Raw genomic sequence first — 14,408 nt, 5'->3', positions numbered from 1 at the left:
GCTGAGGTCCTTTCGCAGGCCCGGGACCACAGCTGGAGCCCATTACAGCAGCGCCTGCCTCTGATAGTGACCCTCCGTGCATGCTCCCCAGCATCAAGCTCACTTGGCTATTCCAGCACCCCAGGGCGGGGAGGGGTGGGCTCTGGGTACACATCATCACCCCCAGCCTCAGTTTCCCTGCATGTGAAATGAGGGGCCGGCACAGGCTAGCTGTACGCCTCCAGCTCTTTGCTTCTGGGAGGCCCTGGGGGTCAGCCGGTTCCAGGCTTGCTTTTCCCCTGCGCCGTTCCCTCCCCAAGGAAAGTCCCCCCCACAAGTCAGACTACAAGGGGGGCCCAGGACCCTGCTGCCTGTCTTCTCACTAGACCCAAATGAAGGCACACAAGCCAGGCCTGGGGGCTATGGGGAGGTGCGCCCATCCATGTCTGGGCCACCCTGTGAAGCCTCTGCCAGCATGGGATGGGGGCTGGATGGGCTGTGACCCGGGAGGGTGCTGGAAAGCAGCAGGGGAAGGGCTGAGCCAGCAGGGCAGGGACAGGCCCACTCCTGCTCTGACCAGAGGAGGTTTTCAGGGCAGGGTGAGAGGAATAGGATCCCCCTGAGACCCTGGTCTGGAAGATTTGGGCAGTCATGGGGAGCAGGCCATAGGGACAGGCTTCCCAGGTGACAAGGATGAGAAACATGTGGGGCTGGGGGAAGAGCAGCAGGGTCCCCAGGTGTACAGCCTGGAAACTCCTCTCCCAGGACCCTTAATACCCAAACCTGTGCCTTAGACCCAGACCCCAGTGAAGCAGGAGCGGACAGTGAGGCCGTGTGCTCCCATAGAGACCAATGGCCTTGAAGACCCAGGGCCAGTTCTTGCCTGGGCCAGAGGGTCCCTGGGGCTCGGGTCAACTCCATGCCAGTAAACTGGGCTTGGTTTAAGAGAGGCAGAGAGTGGGGAGCTGTGTTGTCCCCAGGCCTGGGGGAACTTGCTAGACCCTGGTTCTCAGGTTTTGTGTTGCTTTGAAATGGACCCTCCTGGGTCCTCTGGCTTTGCTGGGCCCTGATGGGTTCCCTCAACCAGTACCCGAATAAGGCCCAACAGGAGGCTTTGGAGGTGGAGGCCCACTTTAGCCCTTGCAGCTGAAGCCCTCCCCAAGAACAGGGAAGCCCCAGGCCAGGGGGATGTGCCCACTCAGTGCCCAGGCCTCCCCTTCTGCCTGTGTTTCAGGTGCCCCAAACCCCAACCTCCTGCCCACTTTTAGGCACAGCTGAGGCAGGCTCAGGAAGGTGGGTGCCCTACTGTTCCCCCATATCCCTCCTCAAGGCACCTCTCAGGGAGCTGAGAGAAGGCACCTTACAGTCCTCCCTTGAGGGGTGGGTGAGGGAACAGCCACAGGCCCACTCTTCTGTCCTGCCCCTCCCCCAGAGCCCACATGCCCCTCCTATAGGTAGACAGTCCCCCCCACCCAATGGCCATGTTCCTTAAGAAGGAAGGATCCCTCACTGTCCCGCCAGTCCCCTCCCCTCCCCCTTTAAACTGTGAGCCTTGCCTGCAGCTACCTGGCAGCCACACACCTCCAGCCTGGACCTCTGTGCTAGTGGCTAGGGGCAGGGTGGGCGAGGCCACAGGCAGGGGATGGGTGGGGCAGGGGTGGGGCCACATGCAGGGTGGGCAAGGTTATGGGCAGGGGATGGGCAGGGCAGGGGAGAGGCCACCTGGGCAGCTCTGCAGATCTAGTTGTCGGTGCTGTTTGACAGGTGGGGAACGGAGGCACGTTCCCTGGCCAGTCCTTGGCTCCTGCAAGGGGCCCCAGGCAGTCTTGCCTCCTGCTAGGGAGGTGCTGGGCTGCCATCCAGGGCCACCAGCTCAGGGTCTCCGGGGTATTTTTCAGAGATTGGAGGACAGTGTCCTGAGTCCCATGGCCAGCAGAGAGGACCGGGCGCTAACCATGTCTGGGGAAGGCCAGCGGGGGTCGCCCACCCCCGTCCCTGCCTTCATCCGGGAGATCGTGACCAGGAGCCTGGACGAGGAGCCGTCTAGAGGTGATGAGACTCGGGCACAGGGAGCCCCAGGCAGCTATTCAAAACCCCCACCCAGGACTGGTCTGTGGCCCGTGATTAGGGTTGGCCAAGCCCACCCATGGTCCATGGGGGACTATCCCAAGGCCACCTGTGCCTCTTCCTTGATTTCTCATGAGCCAAGTGAAAATTTCCCAGGTTGGCCCTTGAGGGTGGAGGGGGACACAGTCACTGGTGGGGCTGCCCCCCACTCACCACCTCTTCAGGTCCCACAGGCTCCCACCCAGAGAAGGGTCGTGCTAACCCTTACCCACCACACCTGGACTCGCCTCAAGGCACCGGCCAGTACTGCTGGGAGCCTGTGCAGGCTGCATGGGAGTCCCAGGCCCTCCCACTGCAGGGAGGATCTGCCAGCTCCTGAAGCCAGGCTGGAAGGAAAAGCAAGCCCTCACATAGGAAACAACTGACCCCAGTGGGGCCTGGCCTCACCGCTTCTGGAGGGACTCCATGCCCAGGCCTGGCCCTTACTCTGCTGTGGCTGGCCTGGGTAGGCCCGGGCCTGAGCAGGGAGGAGAGACCAGGCTCAGGGTGGCAAGGCGCCCCCACCATGGCTCCCGAGTCTCAGGGATCCGAGCTGTGACTTCATCCCAGAAGTTGAGGCTGCCCCCAAGTGGGGACCACACAGCTGATGGGAGCCCCTTGCCTGCAGGGCTGCCGGAGACCCCCACCGCCGCCGCTGCTGCCGGGGCACAAGAGGACTATGAGCTCTTGCAGGAGGAGCTGGTGCGGCTGGAGGACCTACTGGCCCAAGCCGGTGCCGAGCGGGATGAGCTGGCCACCAGGTACCACGCTACCAGTGAGCGGGTGAGTGTGAGGGGCTGGCACTGCCCACGGAGGGGAGGGTATGGGGGTTGCCCAGCCAGGAATCTCTAGAACTCGCCCCCATACAGCTGAGCCCTGGGGTCCGGCCAGCAAGCCCATTCCTGCTCCAGAAAGAGCGGAGCTGCCCCTGTAGTTTCCAAGGCAGGCCCTCCTCATCTTCCTCCGGGGAATGGCTGGTGTTGCAGACTGCTGACTCTGTGGTGGCAGCCCAGCATCACCCATGGGCCACCAGGGCTCCGCTGGAACTCCGAGCCCGAGGTGGGAGGGGAACAACAAGAGGGCCCCCCACCGGGAGCCTGTTTGACCACAAGGGTGGTCAGGGAAATGGGCAGGGGTATGAAGACACTGTGCTGGGCCCCTTCCTGGGCTGGCCACTGCAAAGGCCAGGAGTGGGCACTGAGGAGGGGCTGACTCGGCCCCTCCACAACTCCTTCAGTGCTCTACCATCTGAAGGGCAGGACTGGGCACCCCCTTTCCGTTTGGGAGAGTGGATACTCAGAGAGGGGAGGTGCTTGCAGGGCTGGAGGCCATCCTTGAGCAAAGCTAGTGGCCCTGACCAGTGCGCACGCTCTCTAAGGCCCCAGCTCCCTCCTCCTCCCACCCCCTCCTGCCTGAGCCCGCCCCCCCCCCCAGCCTGGGCCAAGACCAAGGGGAGGCCACTCCCTCTTCTCACATCTGGGGCGCCTTCCCAAAACCCACCTTCAGGCCTCATGGGGCCTGACTGAGTGTGTGGGAGGGGGGTTCTTCCTGGCACGGGGTGGGGACATGCTGGGAACGGGGTGGGGGCGAGGGGGGGCAGCCACTGCAGGCAGACCAGTAAACTCTGAGTCAGAGCCCCGCCCTCCCCTCACTGGACATCCCATCACATCACGAGTCACCTCTAAGCCAAGGAGGCAGGGCCGAGTGGGGTCAGGGTGGCAGTAGAGTCAGCCTGTTGGTGGCCAGTTCCCACCCATAGCCAGCCTGGCTCCAGGTTCTCAGCCTTCCTTCTGCTGGCCGCCATGGGGTCTGAGTTCAGGGCTTCCCCCATCCCACCCCACCAGGCACCACCCTCCCCTCTCAGCCCTGGCCCCACCCTGCCCGCCTGCCCTTCAGGAGCAGCCTGAAGGAAGCTGAGGCCAGAGGGGCCGGCCCTGCCCTGTGGCCACACGGGCAGCCTGCTGTCCAGCACCAAGCATCTCCTGCTTGCTCTCTAAGGCCCCTGGGCAGGAAGCTCCCCAGAGCCCTGCTGTCTGAGGCCCACCTCCATCCCACCACCACTGTGGCCTGTCCTCTGCCTCCGGTGGCCACCTGTGACCCAAACATGCACCCACCACTCCAACACCCCATCCCGCGCTGCCCAATCAGGGGCCCAGGGGTAACACCCCTCCCCATGGGCATCTGGAGGGCCGAGCCCCCTCAGCCCTGCTCTCACCAAAGCTGCTGATTTGGCCTCTCTAGCTGCAGGCCCGGCTGCGCAGGTCAGAGCTGGAGCACAGCATGGACCTTGAAGAGGCCCTGGGCCGCCTGGAGGCCGCGGAGCAGAGGTGAGGCTCGGACACTGCACCTTGGGGCTGTGGGTCCTCTGGCCTGGGGCCTTCAGTGGTGTTGCCTCATAACCCCGTGGTACCCCACTAGCCCCAGTAGTAACACGCCATCCCCCTGCTGGCAGAAGGGGAGATCAAAGCAAGGGCAGAGAGCCATTCCTGGGGGCCTCTGTGGGGGTCTAGTCCAGTACATGGCCGGTACTGCCAGGCTCTACGGAACTGCAGCCTGAACTGGGCTGCAGGCACCTTTTGAGCCCCCCATTCAAGGCGGGGCCTGAGCCCTCTGTGCGGGGGGGGGGGGGTAGAGGGGGAGGAGGGAGGGCCGTGCCCCCAGCTGATACCTGTCTGTCCCGGCAGGAGCACCGGCCTTGCCCAGGTGAACTCACTGCTGCGGGAGCAGCTGGCACACATGAAGAAGGCCAACGACACGCTGTCTGGGGAGCTGGCCAGGACAGCGGGCAGTGTGCTTCGCCTGAGGGACCACCTGGGGCTCCTGGAAGCACAGCGGCAGCCCAGGAGAGAGGTGCCTGCTCCGCCTCCACCTGCTGGGGGTGGGGGTGGGTGCAGCAGGAAGCTGGGAAGGGTGCGTGAGCTTCAGCAGCGGCCCCTCCAGGGGGCTGGACCCGAGACCTCCCCGGCAGAGGTGGGAGCTGGGATCCGGGAAGGGCTGAGTCCTGGCTCTGCTGGGCCACCCTGGTCAGGGAGGGAGGCCCCACGGGTTGTCAAACTGCTTCGGGTGGAATTGTTGGGCCCATGAAGCTGGTTCCAGCCCACAGCGACCTGTGGCACAACAGAACAAAACACTACCTGGCCCTGCTCCGTCCCGATCACCGTGCCCACATTTGAGCCCATGGTGGCAGTCAGTGTCACACCATCTTCTGGTCAGGTGGGGTGGGGACTCTCAAAGGGGCCTGGAGCTGCCCAGTCACTCACCACCCCTGGCCAGGGACACAGCAGGGCCTCGACAGCCCACCTGTTCCTCAAGGCCCAGTGTGTACCAGGATTCAGTGTCTGGAAGACCACGGTCCTGGGTCAGTCAACATTGTAGGACTGTGCCTGTGCCAGGCGGGTGTCCTGGTCTTCCGGTGACCAGCCTGCAGGTTCGTTCGCTCCGTGCAGCACTCACTGGGCTTCCCCTGCCTCTCCGTTTCTGGAAAGGGATCCTTCTCTCTGCAGATGCTATCGCAGCCCTGGAGGCATGGTGGGGTCGGCAGTGTGAACCCGCCACCCCCTCCAGGGGAGACCAATGGGCCTTCTGTTCTCGTGAGTGTTCATGGTCTCGGAACCCACAGGGGCAGATCTCTTCTGTCGATGGAGTGGCCGTGAGTCGGAATCACATTACTGCCTGGCCCTCCTGTGAGCTCCAATTATGCGTGTGTGCTGTGCGTGTGCTGTGCGTGTTCTACATATATTGCATGTGTTATGCTGTGTTGTACTCATATTATACATGTGTTGTGTGTTGTGTACATGTGTGTTGTACTCATGTTATACATGTATTGTATGTGTGTTGGCCCACTTGACACTGCTCTTCATCTCTCATGTTTTAATTTCTTTTTGATAGCCTGAACTACAGTCGAGAGAATTCTCCTTTCAAATCTACATCTGTCTTTCAATTTTCCCTTTGGATCTCTAATCTCTGTTAAGTCTGCTGACTGGGTTTAAATCCCGGACGTAGTTTTCATCATTCAGAGTTCCGATTGTTTTCCACTCCTACTTTCAGGCCTCTCATTTATTTGTGTAAACGTATTTTAAAAACAAGCAGCCGTGGTGTTTCTTTACCAAGTTCTAATAGACGACGGTCCTCGGGGTCTGAGTCTGTGGTTTCTGCTGGCTCCTGGTCATGGGGTTCCTGGCGATTGTGAAACTGAGAGCTGTGGTTTTCCGTGGACAGTGTGCAACGTCTCTGAAACCTGCAATTGAGGTGCTGGCTTCCTCCAGAAAGGATTGACGTTTGCTTCTGAAGTATAGCCCCGGCTTTAGTTTCTCCAGACCACTCAGACTGAGGGAAATCGGGGCACAAGCTATACGAAGGTTAACTGACTTGTGGTCCCAAAGCCCTGGGGACGTTTTCTTTCTTCCTTTCCGCTCAGTACCGATGTTCTAGAAGGCCGTGTGCTTGTCCGCGTGCCGTGTGGGTGTAGGGGAAGGGTTCCAGTTCATCCATGCACCCAGAGTGCAGGTTTTGTGCATCACCTTATGTGTCAGCAGTTCTCCTATTGGACCCCACTCTGGGGCCCTGGATTTTCTCTGTCCCCTGAGCCCCTTATGACAAGGCAGCTGATGTTCTAATCACCCAGCTTGGTGAGAAGTTGCCTGCGTTCCTCTTGGGCGCCTGACCTCCCTGGTCCTAGGTCTGAGTGCCCGCAGGGGCTGTTTGGTCCGCTTACCTGAGCTCACAAAGCAGTCAAGTGTGGAGAGAGGGTCTGATGGCGCTCACTGTCCTTCCTGGGCTAGTCGGTCCAGGCACTGGCCCTGCGTGCTGCTCTCCATCCTGGTGGCACCGTCAGGGGTAGGGAAGCTTGGTGCCAGCAAGTGCCCCCTGCAGAGAGAGAGTCTGGGGAGTGGGGGTGGGGTGACCTCAGCGGCTGGGAGAGGGTCAGAAAGCTTCATGACCAAGAGAAGGAGGCGGTTTGTGAGGTGCTGACGAACAGGCAGAATGGGGGCGGTGTGTGGCTGGAGGGCCCTTGCAGAGCACCAGGGAAGGCAGGGCTGTGGGGTCAGGAAGGGGAAGCCAGGAGGGGGAAACGCGCTGGGGCTGTATGGTGCCCCTGTGCCCAGAGGTCAGCCTGCAGGAACACCCCCCCACAGTGGGAGCCGGGTCCTGCCCCGCCCCCTGCCATCACCAACCAGCAGGGTCTCTGAACCCCGCCACTTCCCATCCACTCTGCCTCCTCCGTCCACAGGGGGCGGGGCTCTGAGTGTCTCCCAAGCGTCTGCAAGGCCCACGACTGCTGGGGAGAGAGCAGCCCCCACCCCCATCTCCTGTTCCTGAGCTCGCAGGACAGCAGCCTAGGCCCCCAGAGGGTTGGCTGTCCCAGTGGAGAGACCAGCGGGGTAGTCCTGGTTCTGGGGTACCTTAACTGCTGAGTCAGTACCGCCCTTTCTGGGCCCCCACCCCCCACAAGCAGGCACCCATCTGGAATCCAGACCACCCATCAGCCAGGCTAGGTGCTCTCCTGGGGCCACAGCACCACAGAGGGTGGGGGCCGGGGAGCCCAGACCCCTGTGCACTACCTGACAGGGAAGCAGGTGAGGTGGGGACCGGGCGGGGGGCGAGAAAGGGACAGATGGGTACTCCAGGGATCCCAGAAGAGAGTAGGGGTGTGTGATGTCATAGGGCCCCCTTTCCTGCCACATCGGGGTCTCAAACCTGAAGTGAACAGATGCCTCTTGCTATCCAGACTTGGCAGGCTCACCCTGGGGAGGCCCAGGGCCTCCTGCTCCTGTGGAAGCAGGCCACTTCGCTCCAGGTACACCTCACTGAGCTCCGAGCCTCCACTAAGAGGTGAGTGCCAGCCACCTGCCTAGGTGCGGGGCCTGCCCCAGTGGGCATGGTGGAGAGAGGAGGAATGGACCAGGGGCTCCACAGGGTTACATGAAAGGGTTTCTGAGGGTAGGGCCCCGCAGGAGACCTGGGCTGTCGCCCTCAGAGCCTCAGCAGTGTGTGGGACCCCCTGCCTCCCCAGGGGTCTTGCTGACACACGGGCGGATATGGCCAGGACAGCACGGCGCCTGCACACGGCCTGCCTCAACCTGGACTCCAACCTGCGGCTGTCGGCCCGAGGCACAACCAGCACCCTGGAGCAGCAGCTGCGGGACAAGGTGCAGGGGCTGCTGGCTCTGCAGGGCACCTGGGATGCTGAGAAAGCAGAGCTGCAGGCCAGGTGGGCTCCCGAGTGGCTGGGAGAGGCCACGCGTGTCCCTGTCCCTGTGCCCCCGCCCTGCCTGCTGTCTCCAAGGTCCCACACAGTGACATCAGTCCTCAGTGCAGATGGGCCAGGCCTTCCCAGCCCCCCTACTACCCCACCCCGAGTGTCCCTGAGGTGAGAGGACGCCCCTGTGTCTGTCTGAGGAGCCCTGGTGGTACCATGGGTGAAGCACTGGGCCCTTACCTAAAGGTCGGCAGTTCAAACCCACCAACCTTTCCACAGTAGGAAGGAAGCCTGGGAGACCCTCTGTGTGGGGGACCAGCCTCCACAGCCCAAATGGTCCTAAGGAGTGGTTGTATGATTGAAAGGGACCATTAGAGACAACAGACAAGACATGCCAGGGCTCTCCTCTTCCACGGAGTCAGGAAGCAGAGCGGGAGTGGATGTCTCCTCCACCAGACATATCAGCAGCAGGCATCAAGCCACATCATGCACATGGGTAGCAGGAGGCATGTGCTAGAGGCACCCATGTCATAGGAAGGGGAGGCGCTAGGGGCATCCAGGTGGCAGGTGGCTACCCTGTGTAACAAGGTGGGCAGGCTCTAGAGTTAAGATGGCAGCTTAACCTTGGTTGACCCTGAGCTGGCTTGACCTAAGGTGTCCTGACCCTTCTCCAGGGGAACAACCTGTGACCCTTCTCCAGGGGAACAACCTGTGACCAGGGAGTGGGCTGCACTGACGGTGGGGCGGGTGGTAGCGTCTGATCGCTCTTCACGACAGCCTCTGGGTACCCCAGAGAGCGCCCACAGGTTTATAAGGGACATCTTTGAGTTGGCGTTATTATGGGCGGACCCTGCGGGGGAATAACTTACTCGGGAGAGTGTACCAGGGATTCATCTCCACTCTGCTCGCATGCGTACTCGTCCCAGTCCTCACTGCCCACACCTCTGGGCAGTGCCCCGGGGCTGCAGGGCTGCTGTGCCTGGGCACTGGCTTGGGGGCAGTGGGCCTGGGTGAGGGCTGGGTGTCTGTCCAGAGCTTAGGAAAGAGCAGGTGTCCTGTCCTGCCTCATGAGACCTGAGAGCAGGAGTCAGCCCGGTGGACACCACAGCCGGCCAGCCTCTGGGGCTCCCTGGTCCGTCAGAGGGTGGGGGGCCCAGTGCGTGCTCAGGCACAACGCCTCATGCCCTGGCTGACCCAGCACGAGGCCCTGCCTGTGGAGCTCCTGGGGGGAGGGGTGCAGGAGGAGCCAGGGGTCCAGGGAAGGAGGTCCCAGGAAGTGGACTGAGTCTATCAGGCAGAGGGACCCCCGGGCTGGGGTGAGCACATGTCCACCATGCTGGGAGAACAGGACCCGGGTCTTGGGAAGCCACTGGCCTGGCTGGAGTGCTGAGTCAGGGCCTTGGGGGGAACGTAGGTGTCAGGCCTCACAGTCAGTCAGCCTCGTGTTGCCGAGACAGCAGCAGCCATTGATGGCGGGACAGCAGGTGAGCGGCCCGCTGGGGCAGGGCAGTGACACTAGTATCTGCAGGCCGGTGTCCAGAGGGGCCTGGAGCCTGTGCTCTGCCCTGACCGCCCCCTGCCCGGCCCCTCTCTGCAGACTCTCAGAGCAGACCCTGGTGGTGGAGCAGCTGAGAGAGCAGCTGAGAGAGCAGACCGCCCAGAGGGAGGCGGCGGTCTGCACCCTGGAGGAAGAGGTGCAGAGGCTGGTATGTGGAGCGGGAGGAGCGCCCAGGGGGGCGTCCCCCACCCGGCCCACTGAGCAGTCTACTGGCATGGGAATTGCAGCGAGGCAGGCCCGGCCAGTGGTGGACGGCCTGGGGGACTGAGGGGACAGCCTGCAGCAGGTGTTGAGCGCTGTTGCCAAGGTGCACTGTGCCCAGCCCTTCAGAGTCAGGGTCCGGAAGGGGGGTGCAAGTGGGCCGGGCTGCAGTGGAGGTTGCTGGCCACCCCTTGGCTGCCACACTCACAGGTGTTGAGCCAGCACCCGTGACCCCTGCTCCCTGCCTGCTTTTGAGGTCCGTGGGCCCATATGGAAGGTCTCACTGAGTCACGACCCCAGCTTCTCTCACCCTGAAAGGTGGTCCAGGCAGACCTGGGGTCCCCGGTGCTGGTGCCGAGCAGCAGCCCAGAAGGCCGACCCTGGAGCCCCCTGCACACCTCATCCCCCAGGCCCGCTGGGCTGTCCCCATGCCGGGCCTGGGCCCCAGCTACCCCCGACCCCATCCTGCGTGCGGTGCAAGCAGCCATGGAGAGGCAACGGCAGCGGGAGCAGGTGGGCGCCCAGCCTGTGGGTCCCTAGCCTAGCCATGGCCCAGGCACACAGCACAGGCAGGGGCTGCCCCAGAGAGGCCCCATCCCAGGAGGGGCTCCAGGCTAAGGGCATCTTTTGTGGACAGAGAGCCCTGGCCAGCCTCATACCACCTCTGCAGGAGTTCCGCCGACAGCTGGAGGGCTCCCAGGCAGTGGCTGCTGGGCTCCGGGAGCAGCTGTCAGAGTGCCGCAGGCAACTCCGGGCCTCAAGGGAGCTCCTGCAGGGCCAGGCCCGGGAGCAGGCTCGGACCCACGAGGACCTGCTGAGCGAGCTGGAGGCCCACAGCAGGGAGGCCCAGCACCTGGGAAGGTGACAGACCCGGGCGGGGCCACCTCCTTCCCTCACCTGGTCCACCTTGGTGACTCATTCCCACTCCTGGGCCCTGGGGGCTCCAGCAAGGTTGCCAAGGCAGGGGGTGTTCAGCCAGAGACCCTCGGGTCTGAGCAGCGCCCCCTCGGAGTACCTGGAGCCCACCAGTGCTGGGCTTTGTGCGGGACAGGGCCTCATGCTCCCCACACGCGGCCGCTCTGCCCCAGGGAGAAGGTGGCCCTGGAAGCCGAGGTGGAGGAGCTGCGAGGGCAGGTGGACGTCTCAGCCAGGGAGAGGCGCAGGCTGCAGGCAGCGAACGTGGAGCTGCAGAACAGCCTGCAACTGTGCACCCAGCAGGCCGACGAGCTTGCACAGCAGGAGCGGAGCAGCCGGCAGGAGCTGGACGCCAGGTGGGTGGGTCCACGTGCAGACCGTGTGGGCCGAAGCTGTTCCCTCCTGACCCCCGCATCCTTCCCACTGCAGCAGCTCTGGGGACCCCAAGGCAGAGCAGTGCAGACCCCAGCATCTGGCCCTGCTCCACCCCCACACCCACGCACAGTGACCCAAGCAAGGAGGGCTGTGGGGGTTAACTCAGGGCAGACCAGGCACGATCCACCCCAGCACACATGCACACATTCACAGGTGCCTCTCCTGCACCTGTACACAAGCTGTGTGTGTGCACTCACACACATTTGTATACGCAGGTAAGCACACACTAATACTTACACGTACGCCTAATTATGCACACTCACACATTTGCATACTCAGATCATTGTACTTGCACTTGCATACACAGGTAATTAGGCACATTTGCATAATTACACAGATGTGCACCCATACTTACTTACTCACACACATACTTGTGCACATGTACACTTGCACACACACGCACACTGACATACTTATGCACATGTGTAATGGACACATTTGCACCCACTTGCACACTCATATACTCAAACACTAGCACACTCACCCTCCGGGTGTGGACTAGAAAACCCACATCTCACCCAGCAGGGGGCTTATGGCTGGTAATGCCCCCAAACCCAGAACCAGGGGCTCCTCCCACTCACCATCTCTGGCCTTCCAGGGAGCCCCTGGTGGTGGTGGTGCTGGGAAAGGATCAAGATTTTGGAGGTCACCCTGCCTCCACCCATGTCACCTCACACCCTTTCCCTCTGTGTTCTCAGCCACGGGCGCCTGGAGCAGCTGGAGGGGGAGGTCTCAGAGCTCAGAACGAAGCTGGTGTCTGCGGAGGAGGCGTTGAACAGTGCACAGATGCAGCAAGACCTGCTGATGGGGGAGAGCGAGGGCCTGCGTGATGCCCTGGCCCGGGTGCGCCCAGCCCCCACAGTGCCAGGCCCTGCTACCCCTCCTCCGCCTGCATCCCAGCCACCACTGTCCCTAGGGAGCCTCCTGTCCCCAGCTGTGACACCCACCTCGCCCTGGGCCCCCACTGCTCTTATCTGCTGCCCTCCATGGCTGCCCTGTCCTCTCCTGGCTTGAGGCCACATGCCCAGTTGGCCATTCCCTTCCCTGGGGTCCTTCCACTGTGCCCCTTGGCAGGGGCTCACTCCTCCTCGGGGCCTTGGCTCTCCCTCTCTGCTTGCACCCTGAGGTGACCTCTGTCCCTTCATTCCAGGCCAAGTCCAGCAATGTGGACCTGGAGCTTCAGGTGGCCCGGCTCAAGGCAGAGGGAGTGGAGCAACGAGACTCCCTGGCCAAGGTGGCCGCCCTGATGGAGGGACTGGCTCAGGACAAGGGCACCCTGAGCCACCTGGTCCTCCAGGTGAGTGCCGGGCCTCCATTGGCTGTGGCGAGACGGAGAGACTGCTGGCCCTTCCTTTCATCCCGGAACCCCTCATGATAGTGTTTTCCATACCTGGACTGAAGTCACCCTCCCCGAAGGATGGGGGGCTGGCCCTGGCCAGGCTGAGGGTGAGCTGGGTATAGGACGATGGCTGCCCCCCCTTCCCTGTGTCCCTCTCTGCAGCTGGAGCAAGAGCGAGATGGCCTGCAGGAGCAGCAACGGGCACTAGAGTGGGAGCAGGTCCAGACCCGGGAGCAGCTGGCCCAGGCTGAGCGGCAGCTGGAGCGGGAGCAGGCAGAGCGCAGGGGTCTGCAGCAGGCCCGTGGGCACCTAGAGGAGAAGCAGGAGCAGCTCGAGAGGCAGGCAGCCCAGCTGCGGCATGAGAGGGCCCTGCTGCAGGAGCAGGTGGACCAGGTGAGGGTCGACAGGCCCGGGAGAGCACACACTCAGCCTGAGAGACATCCCAGCAGCCTTCACCCCAGCCCCATCCAATTGCCTTGGCAACGACTCCACCTGTCTCAGAGTCCAGGTGATGAGGGTGGGGTGGGGTGGGGTGTGCAGGAAGGTCTTTTCCATGAGACAGGTCCCCAGTCTCCAGGGCCTGAGATCTGCCCAGACAGGACACTGCTGACCTCGAATCGGTGTCCACCACACCCTGCACTCCCTGCCCCTTTCCCTCCCCACCCACCTCCAACCGCATCCTGTCTGCTCCAAGCCCTGTGCTGAAGGGAGCATTTCCAGGAGCAGGCTCCTCACCTGGGGGCTAGCCCCACCAGGGTGGTTTTGTTTCTTCCGACCCCCACTTCAGTCGAGCTGCGTGGCTGTCCCTTCCCCACTGAGCCCGTGATGCGCCTCGGCCCTAGGTGGCCTTCAGATCCCACGGTCCCAGCCACACGCAGAATCTCTCTAAGGCCTTCTAACAGGTGTCGAAATGCCACCGGGCGTTTCTGGTTTCTCTGGGATGGGGGCGGTGGGGGAGGTGGGGGTGGTGGCTGGAGTTGGTCCCAACACCTTGCACCAGAGGCAGAGAGCTCAGATCTTCATTTTCCAAGAATTTGTTCACTGGGCATGAGACACTAACAGCAACCCCCTCTTCGGTTGTTTGGAGCGGTGGTTCCATTGTCTGCTGACTCATAGCTGCCCTTTGGGAGACAGCTGTCCGTCGCACTGTTGCTCACGTAAAGATAAGGTGGCTTGCTTCCTTTGATTTTTTTTGAGATCCCCTCCCCTCTTTATCTTTAGCCCACAGAGATTTTACTAAATGGTACAGGGATGGGATTTTCTTTCTTTTCTTTTCCGGTTTTATTCACAAGTAATTTACATACCATGTAATTCAAGAGTTCAATCACCCAGTCCTATAACATCCATTTTAGAGCACCCCCTTCCCCAGGGTCAAATCGTCTCTATGATGATTCATGTGATGACGATCCATTTTAGTGCTCCCTCCCCTGGAGGGGATGGTCCTTGTATTTATTCTCTTGAGAATATCTTGCACTGTGCTGCAGAGTACTGAGGGAGCCCTGGTGGTGCTGCAGGCTAGGCACTGGACTGCTAACTGCCATGTCGGAGGTTCAAACCTGCCAGCTCCTCCATGGGAGCAAGACGAGCCGTGTGTGTGCGCCCGGAAAGACTGCCAGTCTCAGAGCCCCAACAGGGTTGCTGTGGGTTGGAATTGACTCCACAGCCGTGAGTTTGGT

General features: G+C 62.0%; 1 protein-coding gene across 1 annotated transcript in view; it reads left to right on the top strand.

The window, feature by feature from the left end:
• Positions 1-1,048: 1,048 nt before the first annotated feature.
• CROCC2 (ciliary rootlet coiled-coil, rootletin family member 2) overlaps positions 1,049-14,408 on the top strand; it is a 46,053-nt gene continuing 32,693 nt past the window's right edge. Inside the window, exons 1-14 of the mRNA XM_075530110.1 lie at positions 1,049-1,099; positions 1,878-2,020; positions 2,700-2,868; positions 4,327-4,412; positions 4,770-4,935; positions 7,814-7,917; positions 8,099-8,296; positions 9,882-9,990; positions 10,362-10,556; positions 10,714-10,904; positions 11,132-11,314; positions 12,092-12,236; positions 12,544-12,690; positions 12,895-13,125. Of these exons, the coding sequence (XP_075386225.1) occupies positions 1,049-1,099; positions 1,878-2,020; positions 2,700-2,868; positions 4,327-4,412; positions 4,770-4,935; positions 7,814-7,917; positions 8,099-8,296; positions 9,882-9,990; positions 10,362-10,556; positions 10,714-10,904; positions 11,132-11,314; positions 12,092-12,236; positions 12,544-12,690; positions 12,895-13,125 (2,118 nt within the window). The remainder of the gene's footprint in view (positions 1,100-1,877; positions 2,021-2,699; positions 2,869-4,326; positions 4,413-4,769; positions 4,936-7,813; positions 7,918-8,098; positions 8,297-9,881; positions 9,991-10,361; positions 10,557-10,713; positions 10,905-11,131; positions 11,315-12,091; positions 12,237-12,543; positions 12,691-12,894; positions 13,126-14,408) is intronic.

This window comes from Tenrec ecaudatus, chromosome 13 (assembly GCF_050624435.1).
Source record: "Tenrec ecaudatus isolate mTenEca1 chromosome 13, mTenEca1.hap1, whole genome shotgun sequence".
In the NCBI taxonomy this organism is placed as follows: domain Eukaryota; kingdom Metazoa; phylum Chordata; class Mammalia; order Afrosoricida; family Tenrecidae; genus Tenrec; species Tenrec ecaudatus.
This window is presented reverse-complemented; position numbering and strand designations above follow the sequence as displayed.